The sequence below is a fragment of the Hemicordylus capensis genome, chromosome 4, assembly GCF_027244095.1.
Source record: "Hemicordylus capensis ecotype Gifberg chromosome 4, rHemCap1.1.pri, whole genome shotgun sequence".
In the NCBI taxonomy this organism is placed as follows: Eukaryota; Metazoa; Chordata; class Lepidosauria; order Squamata; family Cordylidae; genus Hemicordylus; species Hemicordylus capensis.
The window spans coordinates 225,359,239-225,385,481 of NC_069660.1; the positions used below are offsets into that span (position 1 = coordinate 225,359,239).

General features: G+C 40.6%; 1 protein-coding gene and 1 long non-coding RNA gene across 14 annotated transcripts in view; one reads left to right on the top strand and one right to left on the bottom strand.

Moving 5' to 3' along the window:
• ZNF516 (zinc finger protein 516) overlaps positions 1-26,243 on the top strand; it is a 164,425-nt gene that overhangs the window by 67,823 nt on the left and 70,359 nt on the right. For all 13 annotated transcript variants that reach the window (XM_053246650.1, XM_053246651.1, XM_053246652.1 and 10 more), the window contains one exon: positions 8,131-10,137. In XM_053246650.1, the coding sequence (XP_053102625.1) occupies positions 8,322-10,137 (1,816 nt within the window). In that variant the 5' untranslated portion in view covers positions 8,131-8,321. The remainder of the gene's footprint in view (positions 1-8,130; positions 10,138-26,243) is intronic.
• On the bottom strand, positions 2-25,327 carry LOC128323468 (uncharacterized). The gene is made up of 3 exons (XR_008306280.1): positions 25,182-25,327; positions 21,476-21,583; positions 2-525 (listed from the first exon to the last, which is right to left on the bottom strand). It is a non-coding gene; the product is annotated as an uncharacterized LOC128323468 (long non-coding RNA).

Here is a 26,243-nt window from a genome sequence, read left to right on the forward strand (position 1 = left end):
CAAACATAGTCAGTATACTGAAGCACAAAATATGTACTGAGTGGGTGACAGGCCTGTGTTTCTCAACATACCCTGTAGAAGTGCACAAGAATAACCTCTCCATAAAACTCCTTCAGAAAGTGCTATATGAGCTGTGTTATAGACATCTCCACTGTTTCCCATGCTTTTACTGTGGAGAAACCTGCCCTCTTTGTAGATTCCCTTTGGCAAGGCATTACCGTGTTTGTGCATTTGTCTCTGTGAGTGTGTGTATAGGTAGATAGATACGGATAACAACAATAATGTTTTGATGAGTGTCTTTTTATAAGGGTTACTGTCTGTTGTTCTGCTTCAGAACAGCCTTGACTCTTCTCTCAGGAGGTTTGGAGCCCATTTAGAATATTGTTAGATCAGAGGAGGGAGGGAGAGAAGATGAAGAGAAAACAAATGACGTGGTCAAGGAATCTCAGCGTACAGTTGTGTTCACAGATGCAAATCTGAAAATACGAAAAGGCTGTGTCCCTGGATGGGAAGAGAAGCAGAGATCTGCGAAAAACAAAAGAAAGCAGGCCACTGCTGTAAAGATTTTGAAAAGAGTCAAGCTGAATGAAAGACACCATGTTTTATGATTCTGTTTTGCCCTATTAGCAGCCTGCTCCTCCCCTTTTTCAGTCTCTGCTTTGGCAACTCCTGCTTTAATTTTGCTTTTGAGTTATGAAAGTATTTTGTTGATTACCAAAAAAACAAAAACAAAAAAAACCCCACACAAAACCAACAATGACCAAAACCTTGACAGAGTTTAGCTTCAATGGCTCTCAGGAAAAAAACAACCACCCCAAGGCAAAGTCACACTGACTTTTTCCTAATACTTGATTTACTTTGAAGGGCATAGACTGCTAGGATTTCCTGTGAATTCAAGGATATGCTTACTATTTAAAGACAAGCCCTCCGCCCCCCACCATTTCTCTGCTCCAGAATTATGGAGCAATTGTGTTGCCTTTGGAAGTAAGCAATATAAAGGTGAATACAGTTGCCCATAAAAGGACTACAGAAAAGCATTTCTGCAGGAAGGAAGGTTTGGGCATGCCATGCTCTCCAGTGTGTAGGAGTTGCTTAAAGTTATGGTTCAAGCAGAGTCCTTGATAGCATGCATGTTCTGGTGTTAGAAAAGAATCACTACAATAGATTGGTAGAAATGGAGCAACAAGACTTGGGGTCAAATTCTTGTCTGACCCTAGACACTCTGGATGGCATTGAGGACAACCATACCACTCATCTAATGTAAGTCCTATCAATTTCCAAGCAGGAACTTTTGAATCAGAACTGTAAATGGTATTTCAGTTAAAAACAAATGTACTCTAAACTCTGAGACATGATTTAGAGCATTTTGACTGTTCCTCTTTTGAGGTTGATGTGCAAAACCTGGAATTCTCAAATCAGAACTGAAAGTTTATTTTTAAATTCAGTTGATTGCTTGAGTGACCCCCATCCTCCCCACAATCTTCAGTATGAACAGATGTCATTTCAAGACTAAGGGTGTGATTGTGATCTGCACTTTAAGTAATAAAGGCTTTGATTTTTACTCATTTATATCTGAGAATATCTTTCAGCCTGTAAAACAGAATAGAATAGGTGTTCTCACTTGATTGTCTTCACTAAGTGAATGCTAAAGTGTTTATATATAGCATAAGGCAGCTGCTGGCAATGTTGGGGACCTCTGATGTAATGAGTTGTGATTGTGAAATCAACTCAAATCTTGCACATTATGTTCGAAGTATGTACAATCTATGCATATACTGATTTGTTGGGATGATATTGTAGACATTATGGTCAATGTATGTACAGCACTGCACTGCACTGCACTCTTGCAACTGTGAACACTACTACTGTACTTGGAAATTCCTTGACCATGTGCATCTGTACTTGCATTTGAGAGCATCTGTACACAAGTTTGCTTTTAAAATGAGTGTGTGTCCAGTCATTTTCACACACAAACATTTACAGTATACGTATACAGAGACCTGACCGCATGTACAATGCATAGGTTTTCATTTGCCCCTTATTGTGCAACAAGCAGATTAGCAAGTAAAGAGGGGCCAGGTTGCTTCCTCCTCCTCCTGATCATGTTGGTCCATGGCCAGATGAATATAACCAGGAAGAGGAGGCAGCAACCTCTGCCTTGTGTGCTTGCTCACTGCTCCTCCTGGTAGGATCCCTCCACTGCCTATTTGAGCCAGGAAGACGTGACCAGGTGGAGGAGCGAGCAAGCAAGCAAGCAAGGTGTGGATTCTGGAGCAGTGGTTGATAGGAATCAAAGCTGGAGCAGAGATACCTGCTTAGACATGCTGAACTGAGCTTTTGAAATTTGATAGTGGTCAATAGGGAACAATTTCATAGAGCCAGAGTGGTGTGGTGGTTAGGGTGCTGGACTAGGACCGGGGAGACCCGAGTTCAAATCTCCATTCAGCCATGAAACTAGCTGGGTGACTCTGGGCCAGTCACTTCTCTCTCAGCCTAACCTACTTCACAGGGTTGTTGTGAAAGAGAAACTCAAGTATGTAGTACACCACTCTGGGCTCCTTGGAGGAAGAGCGGGATATAAATGTAAATTAATAATAATAAATTATTATTATTATTATTATTATTATTAATAATAATAATCCATCCCAGGTCCTTGGGAAGGACTCGATATCTGGATAAAACAAACCAGTCAATAACACCTGTCTGACTGTGTAAACAAGAAATAATAATACAAGCTACCTGTAGCCAAAAATTGGTGGAACCATAAAACTGAAAAAGTTGAAGAAAATGAAGATGTAAAAATATTATGGGACTTCTGACTACAAACAGACAAACATCTGCCACACAATACACCAGATATAACTGTAGTCGAGAAGAAAGAAAAGCAAGCCAAAATAATCGACATAGCAATACCAGGGGATAGCAGAATAGAAGAAAAAGAAATAGAAAAAAATCACAAAATACAAAGATCTACAAATTGAAATTGAAAGGCTGTGGCAGAAAAAGACCCAAATAATCCCAGTGGTAACTGGCGCCCTGGGTGCAGTTCCAAAAGACCTTGAAGAGCACCTCAACACCATAGGGGCCACAGAAATCACCATCAGCCAATTACAAAAAGCAGCTTTACTGGGAACAGCCTATATTCTGCGACGATATCTATAACAATTGACAATAAAATTCTGGCATCCCAGAGCTTTGGGAAGGACTCGATGTCTGGATAAAACAAACCAGTCAATAACACCTGTCTGACTGTGTAAACAAGAAATAATAATAATAAGCTGTACCTTGTCAAGCTCAAGATGAAAATGTATATGAAGAACCAAGATAGAATGAGAAAACCATTCTTTAGCTCTGCATCCTGCTTAAAGAAACAGTAGCTTAATTGTTACTAAAGTATGAGGGACACTTTCATTGTGGGCAATAGGCATTTCAGCAACTGTGTTCTTAATTGGACGAGAATGTAGAATACTGATCGAACCCCTCACAATAATTACAACTAAAGGATTTTGTATTTCTCTTCCCTTGTGATCCCCACTATAGATCTTGATTTGCCTAGATGCACAGCTCTTCTTTATTTTAAGAGTTTTAACTTCACTGGAGTCTTTCTGTCTTTATAGCAATCTGTGGATTAAACAGATCTGTCTTCTCTTAATTTTCTTTTTAGATTCTTCATAACCATTACATTTCATCTGGAATGCTCCCAATATTATTAAATTCCTGCTGCAGACCTCTGGGATTCCTTTATCAGCATGCCTTTTAATTATCAGACTGCTTGCTTTTCTAGTTGGAACTGCTAATTTCTCTGATTAGTTCAGATACTGTCTTTGTACACAGGGCATGCAGGCAGACATCTTAACTCGTAGTTTTGAGTGATGAAGCAGGAAATCTATTCAAGGAATAATCTCAGCATAAAAAGTGTGTCACAGTCTTATTCCAAAACCAGTGCAGAATGTATGGAATGCCTGCTGTGTATGTCTATAGCAATAATTGATAATATAAACATCTACTGCTATAACATGGTAAACTGAAGTTGAATGTTCAGCTGATCTAAGAAAGCTCAGTACCTAATTCTACAAGTTGCTGTGTTGGAAAGTAGATGCTCAGGATACGACCCAAGGCAGGGCTTGACAAATCCCAGGAACAAATCCCAGGAACCATGTTCCTATAAATTTAACCGTGGTACCCTGACTAGGATATTCAGAAATAGAGTTATTATTTAATAAAGTATTTATTTGTCTTAGGCAGCCCTGTTTCTGTTATTTTACTTGTAAAGGGATAAAGAGCAACCCGTTTACACTCCCTGTCCCTAGTGTTCCCTCATAGGGATGTGCAAACTGACTTGGGTACAAATTGATTTGAACCCGAATCTAGCTGATTCGGGTGGTTTGGAGACAAAACAAATCACACCTGTGGTCCATTTGCTAGATTTAGGTACAAATCTAATCGTGCCTAATTTGATTTGAATCGATTCGAGATTTGCATCCCTCCTATTAATTCCCCCAGATTCCCAGCTTTCACTTTTTTTAAAAAGCTAAGCTCTAGCCCTTGTAGAAGTGGAGTTATGGAGCAAAATGTGTGGTCACTATTTTTCAAGTGTTTGGATTCTTTGGTGTATAATAACTTCCCCTCTATGAAGCCCTATGAGGATTCATTACACACCTTCATTTCTTCTATTCATCTTGACTGTCTTTTCAACAGTGCCAGCTGTCAACTGCCATGTGCCAACTATACCTCACTCCCACCTGCAAGGCAGTGGGATACTACTCAGTTTATGTTCTAGGATTTTTTTCCAAGTGTTTAGGCTCTTTGGTGTCTAATAACCTTTCCTCATAATGAATCCCTATGAGGATTCATTACACACCAGAGTCTAAACACCTGAACAATTCCTAAAATATAAACTGAGTACCCAGTGGCTTGTGGTTTGGGGGGTAGTTGGAAAATGGGATGCCACTAATTCCCCACCCCCACCTGCAAAGCAGTGGGGTCAAAATGAATAGAAGAAATGAAAATGTCTAATGAAGACACCAAAGATTATGAACACTGAGTTCCCCAGTGTGTGTGTGTGTGTGTGTATTTGTGTATAGTTGACACATGGCAGTTGACACCGTCCAAGGATGAACAGAAGAAAAGACGGCGTATAAAGAATCCTCATAGGGGTTAATTATGAGAAAAGGTTATTATACATCAAAGAATCCAAACACTTGAAAAATGTCTGCACATTTTGCCCCATAACTCCACTTCTACAAGGGCTAGGGCTTAGCTTTCTTTCTTTCTTTCTTTTTTTAAATGAAAGCTGGGGATCCATGTTAGGGTTAGGATATGAACTTCAAATCCCCATTGTTTCCTATGGCGGAAATGTTCAAAATCAGTAAAAATTAAAAATTAAAAATCAACCAAGTGTCCCACTGCCTTGAAATTTGGGTGGTAGGTGGCACCCATGGGGACTTACCCACCACACAAATTTGGTGTCCCTGGAACCTTGTTAGGTGGTCTAAATCGGTCTGAATCTGATTGAATCAAAGTAAATACAAATCGAATCTGGAGTGATTTGTGTGTGGGGGGTAGATTTGGATACAAAACAAATCAGGGGTGATTTGTTTGGGGCACAAATTGAATCAAAAATCAATTTGTGCATGTCCCTATTCCCTCACTATGTCTGGTGATTTTGTCAAGTGTCCATGTTTGATTCTTCAGTTTTTGAACTGGCTCCTAGAGTCAAAGAAAATTAGTTAAGGGCTGGCCTAAAAACTAAAATCAAGATCTGTGCTATGGTATTGCTTTCAAGAGTTGGCTGAGAAGAATTTGCTAATGCAGGAAACCTTGATTTGGTCTGCTGTGCTGGTGATGGTAATCGGTACTGAATGGAGCATTGTGTCATTGCCCATAGCTGTTTGGAAGCATGGAACTGAGTAGTGAGAGGGCAAGAAAAATACAATTTTAATAATGTACTCTCTTGACAAGACACTTAATGGCGCAGTGGGGGAATGACTTGGCTAGCAAGCCAGAGGTTGCTGGTTCGAATCCCTGCTGGTTTGTTTCCCAGACTATAGGAAGCACTTATATTGGGGCAGCAACAATGTAGGAAGATGCTGAAAGGCATCATCTCATACTGCGCGGCATGGCAATGATAAACCCCTCCTGTATTCTACCAAAGACAACTGCAGGGCTCTGTGGGCTCCAGAAGTTGACATGGACTTGACGGCACACTTTACCTTTACTGTCTTGACAATACCTTCAATCTAGTTAGAGCTCAGTGTGCTAGTAGTATTCTCTGTGGCTGCTTCACAGCGTTGGAACTCTCTTCTCCTATGTACTTACCCAGACCTAAAATCTTCTGAAAATCTTGCAAGGCCCTGTTCACACATTGATGCCAGTAACTTGCTGGCTATATCCATATGAACAATTACTTTAGCTCAACAGTCTCTTAATAAACTGCAGCTTATTAAGTTCCCATTAACTGAGAGAGGAATTGACATTAGAAGAGGCAAGAATAGAGATATCTCTTGTAAGAGGAATGTGAATCTTCCTCCTGAGAATGTCGTACTGTATATGCAAATATTACCACCAGAGGCCCACAGGATACCTCTGTTTGCCAACAAAGAGATGTACTTCCTTCTTAAAAAACAGAACAAAGGATCTCTAATGTAACCTAACATGACTTTCATGACTTGCAAAAGATCCCAGGTTCATTCCCTGGCATCTCTAGGTAGGTCTGGGAAAGTCTACTGTCTGAAACCTTGGAGAGCCACTTCCAGTCAGTGCAGACAATATTGAACTAGATGGACCAGTGGTCTGACTCGGTATAAGGCAGCTTCCTACATTCCTATGATTTCATTGAACATAATGGTTCTTATAGTGAAAAGGTTTAAATTGTGCTTCTATACATAATAACAGTGTCGCTTTATTCCTGTGCAATCAGATTCAAAGTCAATTGGATATAACGAGCCTAAGTATCTGAGGCTCATACAGGAGAGAATAGCTTCAGGAGAGAATAACAGATACCAATAGGATCATCATCCTACTGAAGCCAGTCCCTGCCATATCTCTTAAAAACAAAACAAAGCAAAAAACCCTTCCATTGACGCTAATGGTGTTGAATCTCAGCATATACCTATTTGTTCATGTAAACCCAAGTCTGAACTCACACTACTCTTTAGGGGCTTCCAAGGCTACTTGAGTAGGGATGTGCAAAATGCCATTTTGAGTGTTTCAAGAGTGAAACAAAATTTGTTTAAAATTGTCTGCTTGCCCATTTCATTTGTGGGTTGGGTGGTAGGTAGCACTCATCATGCCCTACCATTGAACCCACTTTGGCATCCTTAGGAGCTGCCCATGGGGAACAATGGGGTGTTTCGAGTTTCCCCATGGTTCCCTATGTCCAAAACACTCAAAACGTTTCAATTTTAGTTTTGTCTAAACAACCGGTTTGACTGCCGTTTCAGTGAAATGTTTTGGCCATCTGTGTTTTGTTTCAAGCTCAAAAGAAAACACAAAATCCGTTTCATGCACATCCCTATATTTGAGCATTTGTCCAAGCAATATGTTGTTGTAATTTAATTGAATTGTTTAGAATTTCTGTTTAGTTGAATGATTGTTTCCTCTTAAGTAAAAATATGATGAACTCTTTGCAGTTTGTGTACGGTAGAAGTGCCTGGGATAGAACCACTTTCAGTTTAAATGCAGTTCTGTACTCTTAAAACCTATTATATCTGAAGGCAAACAAAAGTTTGGCAGTTATTCATGAAATTATACATGTCTGTAAATCCACAGACTTAAAATACTGCAGCCACTTCAAGGCTTATTCACTTGAAACTATGCACATAACCACTTTTGGTTGGACAGAAAAATTAAAATTGTGTGTTGAGATTTATATTCTTATTTTTAGTAAATACCAATTTCATAGATGCATACTCTGTGCCTAACACTACTAAAATTCCATATGAATGGCTCTGCTAAACTTTTCATTGTATTAATGATTATGTCAGATACAATATGTGTGAAAGTTGACATTTTTGAACAGATGAATAAAAATTCTTGATATCTGATCTATTGCAAAGTATTAAAAGGAAGTTTTAACAACAAAAAGTGTTTTGCATTTAGTAATGTTGTTTTATACTATTTTGGTTCCAGATCCTCTTTGCCGTATGATTCAGAAACACCAATGAATAGCCTACATGCTTTCAAACAACTGAGGGAAAACCTGAATCCAAGAATGAAGAGATAGAGTCTTGCTCAGCAGAAATGGATGACTGAAACTGTAACACAATTTTGCACTCCTGAGTGGGAGTTTTACCTTTTTGACTGATGTTGCTGTGGTACAAATGGATTGTGGCATAGAGGCAAACATGGAATTACGAAGAGCCTCCAGCCCTCACAAGATGAACAAGAATGATATGGATGCAGACAAGTCTGTGTTGCACAGCTGCTGCATATGTGGCAAAAGTTTTCCTTTCCAGAGCTCCCTTTCGCAGCACATGAGGAAGCACACAGGGGAGAAGCCATACAAGTGCCCTTATTGTGACCACAGAGCTTCCCAAAAGGGCAACTTGAAGATACACATTCGGAGTCACAGAACAGGCACTATCAGCCAGGGGCATGAAGTAGAGATGGGAGGTGAGGTGCAGCTTGGAGAGATGAGAGTTTCAGAAGGCCTTGATGGTTGCACCAGCCCTACCAAAAGCACCTCTGCCTGTAACAAGATATTGAACGGAGCAGCTCCCACAGAAGACAGCAAGATCTTACTCAGAAGCAGCAGAAAAGAGACTGTTGCAGAAGCATCTGTTGGAGATAAGTTATGTACTTTTCAGTGCACCTTCTGCAAAAGCAAATTTGAAGGAAAGAAAGAATTGGAGCAGCACATACACCAAGTGCACAAACCTTTCAAATGTAGGCTGTGCAACTACATGACATTAAGACAAGAGACGCTGTTAAACCACATCGAGAGAGACCACATTACCACTCAGATTCCAAATGGCGAAACTTGTGCTGAGCACAGTAAGAGTGAACCAAGTACGGGGGAGTTTCCGTGTGAAGTCTGTGGACAGGCCTTTAGTCAAACTTGGTTCCTCAAAGCTCACATGAAAAAGCATAGAGGGTCTTTTGACCATGGATGCCACATCTGTGGCAGGAGGTTTAAAGAACCCTGGTTTCTCAAAAACCACATGAAATCACATGGCCCAAAATCTGGGAGCAAAAATAAGCCAAAAAGTGATTTGGAGCCCATAGCCACTATTAATGATGTTATTCAGGAAGAGACCATTGTGACCGGCTTGTCCCTATATGAAGTTTGTACCAAGTGTGGAAACCTGTTTACAAATATGGAAAGCCTAAAAGCACATAATGTTGTACATTGCAGGTTTCAGGGAGCCCGCAGTGAACACAGAGCTGAAAGGCTGGTTGATGGAGACCTTGACTCATATATAGCCAAACAGATTTTCCTCCAATATTTGAACTTGAGGCCATCTGCAGGCATAGATGGTGTTTCAAGGGGGCAATCAGGAAACAGAGTAGCTGAGCTGGATCCAGTCAATAGTTACCAGGCGTGGCACCTGGCCACCAAAGGAAAGGTTGCCGAGCCTTCTGAGTATGTGAAATATTTGGGATGGGATGAGGTCCTGGCAGATGCTGATGTCACTTATGATAGGGACAAAAGGGAATATATTCTTGTCAGTCAAGAAAAGCGTAAGCAAGAGCAGGATTCACCCAGCTCTTCCAGTAATGCCAGGAAGAAGAACTGTACTAATGGGCGTTCAGAGAAAAGCAACAGTATGCAGTCAGGAGACAACTGTAACACTGGCCAAGATGACCTAGAATATAGACCATCCTCTCGTCAGAGTAGAAGAGCATCACAGAACAAGTCCACGGAGTGCTTTGAGTGTGGCAAGATCTTCCGTACTTATCACCAAATGGTGCTTCACTCTCGTGTGCACAGGAAAGAGCGCAGAAGCTGCAGTGAGGGTGGAATAGCGGCTCAGCAAGATCAGTACGGATCCAACAGTGAGGACGGGGACTCTGGTTCTGTTAGTGGGCCAAGCACACCAGATTCTGCTTCTGCCCCAGAAGATTCAGTCACCTCTGGTGTTGGTGAGGAGGGGCCTGAAGATAGTTTGGAGGAAGGAGTACATGCGCCATCACCATGTAAGTGCCTACATACTACTTAACTTCGATTCCTATTTCATATTGTGTTTTCTTTCTTGTCAAGCTAAAGCAGCTGCAACGCTTTTTGGTTCCCTTTAACCCTAGGTGTTATCACATTGAGATTTAAAGTGACAGAAATGTTTGAACTACATGTAAAGTTCTCTCTTTCTCTCTCTTATGTTTCTAATGGGCCCTTTCATATTCAACACACATAGTTATATTTTAATTAATTACATTTCTATACCAGTCCATCCAAACAGCTCTGGGTGGTGCACAGCACCAAAAATAAAACTTGCAAATCAGTACTTTTAAAAATAATAATCACAAAAATTTAAACACAGTTTAAAACCATTAACAATTAAAACATTTAAAACAGTTTAGAAACCCTGGAAGGCCATATGGCAGCCACTTCCACATCATGCAGTCCTGTGTGTTGAAGAGCTTGCATGAATTAATCACACAGGCAAGTCCAGTTCTTGCAGATCTTTCCCACCTGATCAGCAACCATTTCCTGATAAGGTGTTGACTGAATGTAAATGACCTGTATAATTGGACCAACCCACATGGCTGATAATTTTCACATGCTCCCTAGTGAGATCTTGTGATGCAGTCCCACAAATTATTGTGTGAAGGGGCCATCTGTGTGATTACAGATACCTAGGTTCTTTATTTGTGATTATTCTCTTGTATCTTCAGCTTCATGTGGGGATGCTCTACAATGGCAAGGAATACCAGAGGGGTGAAGGTATTACTTACCATCTATATGCTTCTTTCTTCACTCTTATTTCATGTGATTTGCTTTAAACCTCAATGAATCCCAGATCAGAAGCAGTTATGTGGTTGCTCTGTTGATTGTGTTAAGAAGCATTGCTTGTGCACTTAACTGGAAGAATAAGCAGCCTTGTGTAAAAAGTAATTATGGGATCTTAGTAGGCCTCTGCTGAACTTTACTGAAATTGAAGGCTCCCTGAAGGCCTAACTAGTCTTGATGGCAGCAGATCAGCGGGCCAGTTCAAATGACCTAAAGAAGAGGCATGCCAAGAGCATATCCATTGATTAAACAAGTATTTGTAGTGCATGGTTAGGAGCCATTCAGATGAAAAGCCCTCTCCCCCGCCCAATTAAGGGTGTCAGGACACCCATAGGCCCCTTCTCTTTATGGATGTGTGCTGGGGCGGGTATCACTTGAACGACCCATTGTTAGAATATGGCTTGCTGTTGAATTCCAATCCTAACACAGGAGTGGATGTGCTTTAAAGCATCGAAAGAATAGGTGGGAGGAGATGCTAAATTATCCCACCCATCAACCATTCTCCCCCTTCAAACAGCCTCCCCTCAGCTATTTTCCTCCAGTTGACATGGGATGTAACCTCTGCTGAGGAGACGACCATTCTGGAAAGGAAAGAGTGTGTGGAAGAAGAGTTCAAAATCCCTCTCCACCTACGGATCTGTGTTGTAAATTATTTCACCATCATCTCATCATTTAGTACAGCTTGTGTTCTACCAAAGACAGAGTCATGCATGCTCTTGGAATGTATGGTTACTTCTTTGATGTGTTATTTTGAAGTATGTTCTGTTGATGTTAATGTGTTTAGGATGTGCCTGCTTAACCTACCCCCCCCAGCTGTTTTTTTAAATTACAACTCCCATGATCCCCAACCACAATGGCTAATAGCCAGGGATTATGGGACTTATAGGCCAACATCTACAGGAGTGCCGAAGTTGAGCAGCCCTGGTTTAGGGTGCTTAACTTATTTAGGATTTAAATTTCATTCATTCATTGTTAAATTTGTATACCACCTTTCATTAATCCCAAGGCAGTTCACACAAAAACGAAAGCAAGACTATAAAAATTACACAGTTAAAATATTAAGCTAAAATATAAAAACATAGATCTGACTAAAAAGATTTAAAATACAGCATAAGATAACCATACACAATATAAAGATGCAGCAGTAGAGATAATCATATAAAAATCTGGGTAAAAAGCCAAGATTTCACATACTTTCTAAAAACTGTGATGGAGATGGAGGAGCGAATAGCCACTGGGAGAGCATTCCAGAGCCTCTTAGCAACATTGCAGTCCATGTTATTTTGCAGACTTTCACATGCTAGATATCTTCTGGGTCCCAGTATTGATCTCATTTATACCTTATAGTGCTCTCCTTGACATACAAATGGATGGTAGGCAGAAGCTTGTTTCACTGATGTAACTAAGCGTCCATAGCGGTTAACATACCTCAATGAAAGAAGTGTACATTCTTCTCTTTCCTTTCCTTTTGGTACTGTGCCTTCCAGAGTTGTGTTAGAAGAACTCCAAGGCTGTAATTAATCTCTCTGGATTACTGCGGTCCTCAGAGTCTGACTCTGGTTAAATGGAACAAATTATTCTCCAAATAGAAGCAGTGTAAATATTTGAAGGGACACTACTGTGAGTGCTTTTGTATCGTTTTTACATTTTTCATTGTTTATAAGATTCTTTTTCAAATCACAAGAAAAAGATTTTCTTTCCTATAGCTTATTTATATTTTGTTGTTTTGTAAAACTGTGTCTTCCTACCAGCATTTAGCCTCTTGAGAATCAAGTGATGTGAGTTTTGAGGTTTTTAGCTTGCTGTCAGGAGCATCACTGAAGAAATAATTTACACATTTTGGAGGAAAATTTAGGCATGTTTTACTGCCTCTCAACTGAACAGTATTCTAAACAATACACAGAGGGAAATCTGGCTTTGTTAACTAGTACATACTCAACATAGAACCACAGCTGCCTCAGTAATTGTACCTGTATCACACACCATTTGCAAATACATTTGTCCCATGTATACTGTACTGTATATTTTTAGGTGTGCAACTTGGTATAAACCTATAAATTTGAGAAGTCCCCCTGAGAATCATGCCTTAGATTCTTTCTGACCCTGTCGCCAATGTTATAATATTGAACTGTTTTTAAAATAAAAGGACATTCTTCTCCAGAGTATTATAGTATTCTAGACAGTCCTATATGTATTTATTCCTATCCTACTCCATCTCTCGGTCTTGTGGAGCATGTAATCACAGTTTCAAGACACACTGAGGGGAGAGGGAATGTGCAAATGGAATGATATAATATTTTAAGATATGTTACAAATATTGATTGAAACTTACAGAGACTTTATCTGCAAATATTTTAACCAAAACAAAAAGAAAATAAAAGCCATGCAGGGGGCTCTCGTTATCCGTGGTCCCGGATCAGGCCATGTGCACCCAGCCTCACTATCCACAGATCTAAAAATACTTGAAACCAGAAATGACCTTTGGCATTTTAGGATATTCCCAGGGTTGCAGTCCTGAGCACCATCACCTAGCAGCAAGTGCCCTTGAAATTAGTGGGACTTAAGTATGCAAAGGCTCAGGCTGCAAAACTTTGAATTTCTAACAAGCTAAATGATTTCAATTGCGGAATGTTTGCTCTATCATTTAAAGACCCATTCTGAGCTATAAACTCTATAAAAAGAAACAGAGAGAAATATCCAGCCCTGCCTGCATTTTTTTTTTTTTTTTTTAGTCCCTCCTTCGCTGCCTTCCTCCATCTCTCCCCCTAAGTGTAAGCTTTTTCAATCATGGAGCATGCCTTCTGCTTTTAGCCTGGAATTGTTGCTGGCCCAAATTAGCAAAAGATATGATCATTTGTCCCATCCCAAAAGCTTCTTCAGGGTGACTTAGCTATCTTCGTGCATCTTTAGCATTTGTGCTAAAGATACATGCAGATAGTAAACCTTTAAAGTCTGCTTGCTGAGTCTCATCATTATGGCCTTATTGACTGTAGGATTCATTTTACTTGCCAGAGTTTGGACAATTGCCAGAAAGAGAATGGCAAATGATTTTGTGGATTCTTAAGCTTCATAACCAATCTTATCAGATATGTTTATAATCTTCATAATTCATTTTATCTTAAGGGGTTGTGATCTGCACCTTCTTGAGTGGTTTTATAGTTAAAACTCCTGCTTACTACTTGGGTTGCTGACCTTTCCATTAAAAAAGAAAACTCCTATAAGTAGAGCCACAATGTTAGATAATAATGAATAGTATAAAGTCTTATTTCTTTTAAGTCTGTTGAGTTATACCAAGATGCTATACCAAGATGAAGCTTAAATCCTTAGCAGTCCTAAACTATTTGAAGTTTGTTTTATTTACCACTGCTGTTCTTTAATTTTTTCACAACTTGATTCTGTGTGCATTTGTATGTCCCCTTAGGCTATTTATCCCTAGCATTAAGGAGATTTAATGCTAGTTGACTTCAGTTTAGGTATATGATTTTTTGGCTTGGAGCCGTAATGATGAGCACCTTCCAAGACAAAGAAGAAGTAAAATAAATATAACTGAGAATGCAATAGATTTATACAATTCCTAGTACAAATGGTTAAATTCTGGCATATCAAGAGATCTTGGAAGATATGCAGGGACTTCAAATCAGCTTGCTTTTCCCTCAGGAGGGCATTTGTTTTCAAGGCTTAATTATGCAGGTAACACATGATTACTTAAGTTGGTCAAGATGTGCTAACTCAGATATGTTAACATGAGCAAGAGGCACCTTTTAAAGTGGTGATTATCTTATATTTAGCTGCAGGAGAGCAATTGTCCCTATCCAACCCTAGTACAGCATGCCTTCAGTGGCTGTTGCTGGTGTGTGTCTGTTTCTTTTTAGATTGTGAGACCTGTTTGAACAGGACACCATCTTATTTTATTTATTATATATGTAAAACACTCTGAGAGCTGTTGAAAAGTGGAATGTAAATATGTGTTGTTGTAATAGACAATTTTAAAAAAATATTTTAAAATTCATCTTTTTACTCAGGCTTTTCAGCTTCTTAATAATATATAGGTTTTTAATTCTGTGATTGATTTTTAAATTGTTAGTTTTTAATTGTTTGTGTTTTTTAATGTGTTTTAACTGTTTTATCATTGTGAACCGCCCACAGACACGAGTGTGGGGCGGTATAAAAGTGAAATAAATAAATAAGTCGTACCATATATTCATACTTAAACCCAGCACATAGCTATGACTCACACCTGAGTGCTGCCTGCACAAAATTGGCATTAATAGTTTTTTCTTCTTTAAAAATTGCATAGCCTACACCTGTTCTGTCTTCCTCCTCCTCTCTGTTCTCTCTCTCATTCCTTTCCTCTCCCCACCCCCTTAAATTAGCTGAGTTTGCTACTTTTTACACTAAAATACACTCAGGGAAAGATTGATTTTATTATTATTTTTGTATTTTTTTGGAAGAAATTCTGAACATACCTGCCAATACCAGATTTTGCAAGGACAATCCTACTACTCTTCCTCTCTCCCTTAACAGAGGTGTTGCTAGGTACTTAAAAGATCCAGGCTTGGGCCCACAGCTTCCCCACATTTTGATAATTAAAGCCTTTCATGCTCTCTTAAAGCTATCCAACATTCTCCTCACCATTAGTTTGCTTCACCCTAAAAATGAATCTTTTCCTCCTGCATCAGATTTTTCCTGCAATCAATACACACACAGTTGAGAACCAGTGTGGTGTAGTGATTAGAGTGTTAAGACTAGGATTGGGGGACTTGCATTCCCCATTCAGTCATGAAATTCACTGTGCGAATTTAGCTGAGACACTCTCTCTCCTCTCCAAACCTGCCTCACAGGATTGTTGTGAGGCTAAAAGTGGGGTGGAAGAACATGTACACTATCCTGACCTCTTTGGAGGGAGAACAGGATGTGTGTCACTAATATATATATATATAGAGAGAGAGACTGAGACTGAGACTGAGACTGACTGACTTAGCCACATACACTCCAATGCAAAGCATGTAAGCTCAGAAGCAAATTCAAATAGCCTGTTTTATAGCAATCACAGCAACATGTAATCCAGTTTGATCTCTTCTATTGACTACATTGCATTTAAGCAAAAACTCATATGCAACTATAGTGTATGTCTATATACTACAGTATATATACAATGTATAGTGTGTGTCTATACACTACAGAGAGAAAAGCCACCATTTTGATTTCAAATAGGACAGCTGGATGTCATATATGGAGTAATCCCAATTTTGCAGAATTCAGAGACAACCAATCATTTCATGTGCAAGGGAGTTTTAAAAATGAGTTTATCGTGAACTGATTTGCAAAGCCTTATTTTGAAGCAAGTGTACAAAAATGGACTTTTGGCCTATACACTACAGAAAGAAAAGCCACCATTTTTATTTTGGTGGGGGAGCATGTCACAAGTACAAAGCAAAATAAAATAAAATAGTAATGTTTAAAAGGGGAAACATGTTAAGAGAACCATTTTCTCATATTTTGCTATTTAAGCCATTTTGAAAACTCTGTTCCTAAAAAAGCAGCTTATAAATATTTTTAATGGGGGCAGGGAGAAGAGAAAGAAACCCAAACACAGAGATCAGATTAGAGCTATAAGCAGTGTATTTTCAGGAACAAAACCAAAAACAGATCAATTTTGTCAGAGCATCCCCCCGCCTTTCCCCCCAAAGCTTTCAATACTCTTGCATGGGCTAATTTCTTCACAAGAAGGTATACTGTTGGGATGGGGAGGGTTTTTCTTACAAGTTTGCACTAGAACAGTTGTGGCATATTTGGAAATGTGTTGGGGTTTTTAAAGCTTAACACTCTCTCTCACTCACACATGGGATGGGACTTCTTTCACATGTACAACAAACACGTGGTTCATGGAGGGTGGGAGAGAGAGCGAGCAAAAAGGTAGCTTGACCAAGGGGAACAAATCAAACACAAACAAAACAAACAGCAAAGGGTTGGTTTTTACAAAATGTTTTGTTTTCCTTCTTCGAGGGAGCCCAACAGCCAGCTTCCTCGGCTCTGCAGTTACATACAAATTCCAAGCGGGGGAGGAGCACAAGACTCCAGGAGAACCAATAGGGCTGGGAGAAAAGTTAACCCTTTTTTTAAACCTCTCTGCTACAGCCAATCTCCAAGAGACTCAATATTAATTCACAGGGGCTGCAACTGCACCCTTGCATACACACGCACACACCAATCTGCTTCACAGCCCATCTACTCCTGTGGAGGTGTTTTTTTTTTAGGATAGAGGCTTTTGATGTCACCTCTGATTATGAGGCCAGGCTAGCTGAATTTGAGAGTGACTGGTTGTGACCATCCATGGCTAGAACCAAGCTGAGGGTGATCCACTCCCATGTATGAAAGGCTCTGGTTGCTTCCCTGGCCTCTGTTTCCTGCCTTCCGCCCAGCAGTAATATTGGTATGTAAATATAAACTTGTGTAACCCTCACCCAGTTAACTGTCACATGTTTCCTCATAGGAAACAAAAAAATATATAACCCGCGAGGTATATGCATGAACATATGATAGCTATGCTGGCTTCACTCCAAAGCTCAGTGTCAGTGGCAGCTCTGTGCAGGCCAGTAGGAATACATGCATGGCGTCGTCCCAAAATCACTTGTCCCTACTCATGTGGGAGCTGCAGGTAAGCACTTGAAATCGTGCACTTACACATGGTCCTGGATTGGGCCAGCCTGACTGTTAAAATAACTTGAGCACTCCATGTCTTGTGGATGGACTCCCCTTTTGTGTCCTTTCACTGTCTCTGCACTCAGCTAGAAGGAGCTTCTTGATGTGTCATGCCTGCCTTAGAAGGGTAGAGAAACTCCCTGTTCTGTTCCTTTGTGTATTTCCTGAAGTCTTTCTATTGTCTGAAGGTGATGTAATATATATTTGTTTGGTGACTGATATAAATAATAGATTTTTAGAAATTGTATACATTTGTTGCATATTTTGTATCTTCTGTAATTCTACAATTATTGTTTTATAAATGCTGTTGGCTGCAGATAGGCTTATGAATATTTTTCTTCAGCAATATAGGTTGTATTTGCAAATCCATTTACACTTTATATTTAGGACTTGAAAAACAATTCGGATATATAGGCATCAGTATTAAATTAACTATTAGATTAGATACCACACAAACCTGAAATAAAATTCAGATTTCAAGGTTTTCTGTCTCTGTGTGTCAGAGACTCCCCAAATGAAGCAAATATATATACTATATTTTTAAATAGACACAGTTATTGCTTTTTTACTTTCTTTAACAGTTGCTTTATGTACCAGCATAATGCCTATAGAGATTTTTGCTGTCTGTATGCATTTGAGGGACCTGTTCTGTTTTAAAGTTAATGCAGATACAAGTCATACACAAACAGACATGCTGGCATACGTGTGTGCAGAATAGTCAGAGCAGGGCTACTGTAATAAACTGTTTTCGTATTAGCAAAGCTATTTACATATTCTGTTCTTAAAAGTTATTTTAAGGCACCTGCGGTGTTTACACCAATGTGGCTTTTACGTCCAAATTGAGGAGTGATGGAAAGAGGTGCAGCAGCAGCACAGCAGGACTCTCTGACTAACAGTAGGCTCCACATGGTCGAGAGGGCCTGGAAGGGATGGAGGCCACGGAGGAAGAGCAGCAACAGCACAGTTGGGCCTTCCTGGCCTCGGGTTTGCATACTCCTCCACCCTTTCAATTTCCCATGGAGCACCATTTGCACTCCACGTGGGGGTATTTCGGCCCTTTGTTCTCCCCCATCCGAAGGTGTTTGCTTGGACAGGGTGGCCAGGTTGGGCTTACAGCGAAGCCATGGCCGTATTTAGCAGCCGGTTTGTCGGGGCGGGTGGGAGGTAGATTAGAAGGTGCTTACCTCCCTGTATTGCCAGCCCTAAAAGCTATTCCCAGCAGGGGGGGTGGATTGGCCTTGCCATGGGCCCAACCTGGCCACCCCAACCTAGCAAACACCTTTGCAGTGTGAGGAGAGAGAGCGAGCAAGAGGCCTGAATGCCCCACACAGAGCACAAACAGGCGTTCCATGGGAAATGGAAAGGAGGGAGTTGGACTTGGTGCTTTAGCTGCGGTGTTTACACTGATGTGGCGTTTCTGATAGGGTTGTGAAAAATTTCAGCCAGTTTTCAATGATGCTGCGTTTACACCGGCTTTTCTTCAGTAATGTTAAGAGAATACAAATATTTCTTACTTTTTTGTGTAAGCAGTTGCATGATTGCCACAAGATTTGTGAATAAGACTTCCCAGCTGCAAGGAATTATTTTTGGACCAATGTGTCTGCCTATCAGTCCCTGCACATTTGGCACTGAACCTGTTCCAGAAGAGTCTGGAGAATGTTCTAGGATGCACAGTGGTTTCTGGCCAGGCTTTCTGGGACTAGCATCACTTCACACAGGAGTGTAGCTATAATTGAGTGGATGGGTTCAAAGTACCCAGGCCCCCCAGTTCCACCCCTCTCTATTTTCTTCATTATCTTTCTCACTCTGAGGGGCCACCAGGGAGAGGGGCAAACATAGGCCCCCTCTTCTCTAGCTATGACACTGACATTACAAGAACTGAGAGTGTATCCTAGAACACACCCGGAGCTTCCTGAGGCTATGTATTGTAGGTGGATGAAACTGGACAAACTCATTACACCACTTCTTATTTTTATTTATTTATTTACTTACTTACTTACTTACATTTATATCCCACTTTTCCTCCAAGGAGCCCAGAGCGGTGTACTACATACTTGAAATTCTCTTTCACAACAACCCTATGAAGTAGGTTAGGCTGAGAGAGAAGTGACTGGCCCAGAGTCACCCAGCTAGTTTCATGGCTGAATGGGGATTTGATCTCGGGTCTCCCCAGTCCTAGTCCAGCACTCTAAGCACTACACCACGCTGGCTCTTGCATTTGAAGCTGTTTCAGCAGCTGCTAACAGCTGTTGCTCAATATTTTTTATTGCCCTTGGTCACCTCCCCCCCCCCATATTGTTCAGTCTCAACTGAAAATAAATACTATGTTGGGGAGTCCTGTATCAATTAATTGACAAAAAAATCAGGAAAAACGAAACAGTGGCTGACATCATGACTAATGAAGCAGTGGTGCAACTGTGCTGTGTTCCAGACTACAAAAAAACAATCTCATCTTCCTTCCACAGCTGCCTACATGACCGAAAAATATGTCCCTGAGGCCCATTTTCCATTAATCTGGATCCTTGGTCTGGAATTCAACACTGTTGCACTTCATTAGTCAGGATATCTGTCTTTATTTTTAACGTATCTTACCAAACCAATTTTTTAGGAGAAGAGGTTAAAGACAGTGCTGGTATGTGTATGGTGGTGGGCAGACATGGTTTCGAAATGAAAGCAGATTGAAACTCTGTGTTTGTGTTTCTTTGGCTTCCCTACATGGGCAATGCTGGAAACAAGGAAATGGTTAGCAGACACTACGAGATTGCTTCCCATATCAAAACAGTCTATAGGAACAGACTAAAATCTGGAGTGATAGCAATCATATCATTCTTTTCTCATTAATATACTGTAAAGTGACATTATAGTGCAAGGGCAGAAGCCAATTTTGGGGAGAACCAGGCAGCATGGAGATGCTGTAGGATGGGATGTACTTCATATGGCTTTCTTGCAACGCTCATTTATTTAACGACTCTTGAAAAGGGTGTTGATGGATTGGGCTACAGAATATTATATAATCTCAGTTTTTCCAATTAAAAAGTTACAATTAAAAAGCCTTTCTTTCAAATTTGCTTTTTCTATTTTAGAATGAGGTCTGTTATCATAATGGGCATTTAACCCTCCCCCCCCCACCCACCCAACAGTAGAAATTTTGATTTTCTGTACTGTCGTGCTAGGAACAAGGATGTTAAAACTAGAAAAAGTTCATGAGAACTCTAAGAGATTCCCATTGACTATGGCAAGAGAATATGTTAAAAAGAAATAGCAAATGAATCCCTTCACAACTTAACACTAGGTACAAAGGGCAAAAATATATTTGCCTCTGCATGACACTGAGGCTATTCTCATGAGTAGCCTAACCCAGTCTATGGCAGCCCAGTCTGGGTTAGGCTTCTCCCTGTCCCGGTGCTTCCGCCCCATTTAACCTGACTTTTCATCCTGGCCTTCAGCCAGTGTTAAGGGCACGAGCGCACACTTAACACTGGTGCTGGGGCCATGTGTGTGCTCGGGCTGCAGGTATCCCACACATAGACAGAGCCAGGTGGCAAGAGTGCCTGGCTGAGGGAGAATCCCTCAATGTACCATGCTTCTGGTGCTGTTCATTGAGGGATGCTGGAGGACTTCTTCCTCCGGCAGCCTGCTCTGACACTTGTAGCAGGTCTGCTCGTGTGCTGTGGTGAGTGGCAGAGTGAACTGGGGAGGGTGATAGTGGCACTGCTACTAATGTACTTTGCTGCTCCTTGTGGCAGATGCTAGAGATCATCCAAACCCTTCCCAGACCCTTCATTGCTCTTTCTTTGAAGGAAGGGAGGATACTGGGTAGCTCACCTCCATCTCCTCCTCCTGGGCAACAGTTAGAGAAGAAAAGAGGCTGGGCAGGAAACGGCATATAGGCCAGGTTCTCTCTGTTTTGCCATCACAGTGCAGTAGTTGAGCCTGGAGGAGAAGGAGAAGTAGAAGTGGTGGAGGAGCATCTTGGATGGGCATCCTACAGGACTGCCATTTTCACTGATAGCGGGAGCCTGAGCTGACCTTGGCATCTCCTTTTTCTGCAGCCCATGCACCAGCAAGTGTCTAGCCTCCCCTCCCCTCCTGTGGCGTATGTTGTAAAGTTGAAACAGGGTGGTAATTTACAAACACCTTAAATGCCATTCATCTTAACTCGAAGCATCCTAAGTCAAAGACTTCCTATAGGGTAGAAACAAATAGATAACCACGTCTGACATCCTCACTAAGCATGTGGAGGCACTGTATACAAAGCACTTCCCTAGCATTTAGTAATTCAGACTCCTTCTGAGTGGGTAGGGTCCGATTTTCACTGATTTCTCTTTTCCCCAGAAGCACTCGTTAACACACAAATATATGTACCTCAGGGCTGGACTTTTTTTTTTTTTTTTTTGCATGCTACCTCAATTGTTTTGTAATTTTAGTTCCTAGAAAATAAGCTATAACCATTGTTTCTTAAGTAGAAAGCTTCTCTAATTTATCTTGTATTTATGTTGGCTGTGAACATTTTTATTTAATCCAAGGTCTTAAACTTTTATGAAGTCAATGGCAGTCTTGCTCTGACTGCATAAATAGAATCTGTTATGTTACACAGCATTACGTTGGTGTTTTCTGATTGGCTGTGCTGCTGTGGGCATCAGAGGAAGTGTTGGCAGTCGTGCACGAGAGCACAAATCCTATAAGCAGCATGCTCGCATTCAGGAGTTCTACTGATATGGTTTCAAGTGTAAGTAGCACTTCTGAAGTGCTTTAATGATTTGTGCACTTGTGCAAGACTGCCAGTGCTTCGTTAGACACCCACAGCAGCGTGAGCCGACCGGAAGCATCTATGCCATGCTCTGCAGCATATGGGCCAATGAAAACTACTACTACTGCTACTTTACCGCTTTTCAACAAGGAATGTTCTTAAAGCAGTTTACATAGTAAAAGAAATTGTGGCAGGGAGTCTTGATTTTAAATTTTGACATTGAATTTCAGTTGCAGTTTAGCAATTCAGATCTATCTGTGCCAGAAAACTGTCTTGTGTGTCAGTCTTTAAGTTATATATAAAGAGTATGAAATGTATGCAACCATTGCTATACAATACATCACAGTAAATCCCCGTGGTTTATGTCTCAGTAGGGAATAAAGATGCACCCTCTTAATTACCCAAATTAATTCTGAATACAGAAAAGAAAACACTAGCAGGATTAATTCTCAAGGACTTTCAAATTGCACAAAGCCTGAATGTCTCAAGTATGAGGAATGAGGTAGAGCAGGAGTGAAGGCCCACTGTTTTGCATTCACATATAGGAGTAATTATTCTGTGTTGACATGTGGTGAAGCCTGAGCTGTCTGTTATGGAACCAAGAGAAGATCTGTTCTGCAACATGAACTAGATTTCTCTACTTGCTTGTTGTATATTAGGGTTACTTTATGTCTTTAAAGACCATTTTGATAGGTGTTGAAAGGATATGGTGGTGAATGGGATTTTAAGTCACTTCTTTGGTCGTAGATGCAAAGCATTTATGCTATATACTCAAATTTTGTCACTCATTAGGATACTGATAAATTATTTAGCATTTCAATCACAGGCAGGATTGCACACACATGTTGAAATACAAATAAAAATTATTCACACCATCACCCAGGCAATGTGTTTGGTGAAGAACCGAAGTCTGCAGCTGCAGCAGAAAATGGTGCATGTGAAAGAAATTGGACTTTTACTCCTATGTGAATTTACCTCCTCTTTTGGGAGAGACACACACCAATCCTTTTCATGGACTGTTTTGCATCCTCAGCGTAAGTGTCTGTGTTCTCCAAAAATATGTGAAAACATCTGTAGATGTAGAGGAATATCTGAAAATAGAGGGGCTGTGCAGTAAATCACAGTATCCTCAGATACCTGATTCCTAAGCTATATTGTGAAAAATATGTTTAACTTTGGTTGGTTTTATTTTATTGTAAAGGTTTTGTGAGTTTTGCTAAAGTTTTAGAATAATCTTCCCAAATGGCCTTTAGAAAATATTTAACTTCTGGAAACCCAATTCAGAATTCTGAAATCCAGCTCTTCTGTTAATTTTGATGGAGAACACATTATAAGGACACTTTAAAATTATTTACTGAATGCTTGTAGAACATCATAGGTGCTTTTAATGTATATCTGGTATTCTGTGACTGCTTGACAAGATATTTGTATGGAAATAGAGCCCATGAGAGTTGTATAGTTGTAGCTGTACAAATATTCCAAAATCAAAATATCTTTTAAAATGTTTTCCATATCCTTATAATTGTTGCTAGATTTAGTTTACCTTTGCTTCTGTTTACAAGATGCTCTCCATTTTGGATCTAGCTCATCTATCTGACCTAACAAAGAGTCCTATAGCATTTTAATGCATTTTAAAGACCAACAGCTTTTTTGTGGCATAGGTTTTCATGGACTAGAGCCCACTTCATCAGGTTCAGCTGATGAATTGGGTGCCAATCCATGGAAGCTTAAGTTATGTCACACTAAGTTTGTTAGTTTTAAGGTACCAAAGGGACTCTTTTTGTGTGTGTTTTTACAACTTAAGGTTTTGGCAAAGAAAATCTTCCTTTGGAACTTAAACACATGCTGTAGGGGAAAGTAGCTGGCATGTGAGAGGGTAGGAGGGAGCACACAAGTCCAGAGCACTATCCTATGTCCTTCCCACATATTAAAATGTGAGATCTGGCTTGAACCTTTTGGTCCTGTTCAATACATGCCTATATCAATGCTACCAAACCTGAAGACTCCTATGAAGAGAGTTCCGGCTTATTAAGAGAGCATATATGGTGGTAGCAAAACAAGATTCTGTTGGGAATATTAGAAAGGAAACTCTTTAAATAAACCTTAATAAATACACACAAAATCTCCCCCCTCTTGTAAAATCTCCAAATACTAGTTTAAAGAAGAGCTGCTGTTTGGACAAACAAACTTCTTCACACAATATAGGGATGCTTCAGGATGGTGTTGGGACACTGAAGGAAGATGTTATAATAGGTGTGCACTTGGCACTTCCCCCTTCTGATTGGTTGGGCTGGGAAAATATCATCCAAACTGGCACTGTGTGATTCACTCATTAGCTTGATGAGTCTGAGCTCTTTTGAGTTATTTTTCCAAAATACATATAGGCATATAGCCTTTTCTCATAACTTATGGGGGTTGTCCTGAATGGACTGGAGGTTTTATGCACTTAGCTTATGCACTCAGGCCTCGGTCCATCCGTTAGAACCCTTATTAGCACTGCCACCACACACTTTTCCAGAGATAACCTTAGTTCTAGGGTCTTTTAACCTCTGATTATCTGATCCCATCGGTCACCACAGAACAGGAGTATGGTTAAGTCTACCCCATGATAGGATTACTAGTGAGCAAGTAAGCTAGTTGAGCACCTGCACACATAGGAGGCAAAAAGCCCCAGAGTTTCCAAAACCACACACTCCGCACCAGATCATTCTTTGTAAGAGAGTGAGCCCTTTCTCACAATTGGAGAAAAGGGGTGAGGGGAGGAAGCCTCAAAATGCTTACCTCCCTGCAGATGATCCTTTCTCCTTTGCTGAGCGAGTGGATCGCTTGTCCAGATGATTCCCAGCTCCTGCCAGCAGGGGGTTTCTGGGGCTGGAAGGCCCCTGGAACATCCACAATCTACCACATGAGTGTGTGGTGCATTATGGGGAGCCTCCTGATGCTGGTCGAGAGGCTACTTGCATGTAGGTGTCATTCAAAGCCGTGTGGCACCGGCACATGATCAATTGACCCATTTTCTGTGCACCCTCACATTTAAAACCTGGGCAAAGGAGAAGGCTTCCTAAGCAGGTTTTCCGCCATGCTGCTGCAGAGAGCTGCACGGCTCCTGGCGGTTCACATGTGCCAGGAAAACCGGTTTTGCCTGCGCATGTGAATACCCCCATTATTTTAAGTCATAGGAACGGGAACTGATGGTAAAGGAAATAAGGCAGGTATGAAAAATAACATGAAAAGTAATTTCTAACTCCTAACACAATCTAATAATCCAGTTGCATTACTTACATGTGGGTACCATGGTCAAAGTTGTACAATTGGAAAAGTAGCTGGACATAGGAAAACAGACAACTTTTAAAAGCATCCTTCCAGGATGGAGTACCTGATGGGAGGGGCTCCTCCCATCAGCAGGATTCCACATGGACAGGATGACAGCCCTTAACCCAGTTAACAGGTGTGATCCCCTGCTGGCCTGGGGAATCTGTAGGACTGATGCATACGCTGAGTTCAAGGGGATTTACAGTAACATGCCTCGCAGGAAATAGGATGTTGACAGTTCTGGAGAAGTGTCCTTTCCCCTTGTGCTAGACAGGTAAAGATGATTGGGGAGGTATGAGATGCTGCAGCAGATGAACATGCTGAGGATGTGACTTGCTTATTTCCCCTTCATGCAAGGAGATCCAATAATGCACTCTCTCCACAGGGGTCACTGGGCATGAAATCAAAATTTTCATGTTTTATTTTTACCTCCGAACATAAGATAGAGATATATAACTGCAAAATTTGAGATTTGATATAGTAATTATTTGGTGTGAAGTCTAATTTGTCCCCTTTTGCCATCTGAGATGC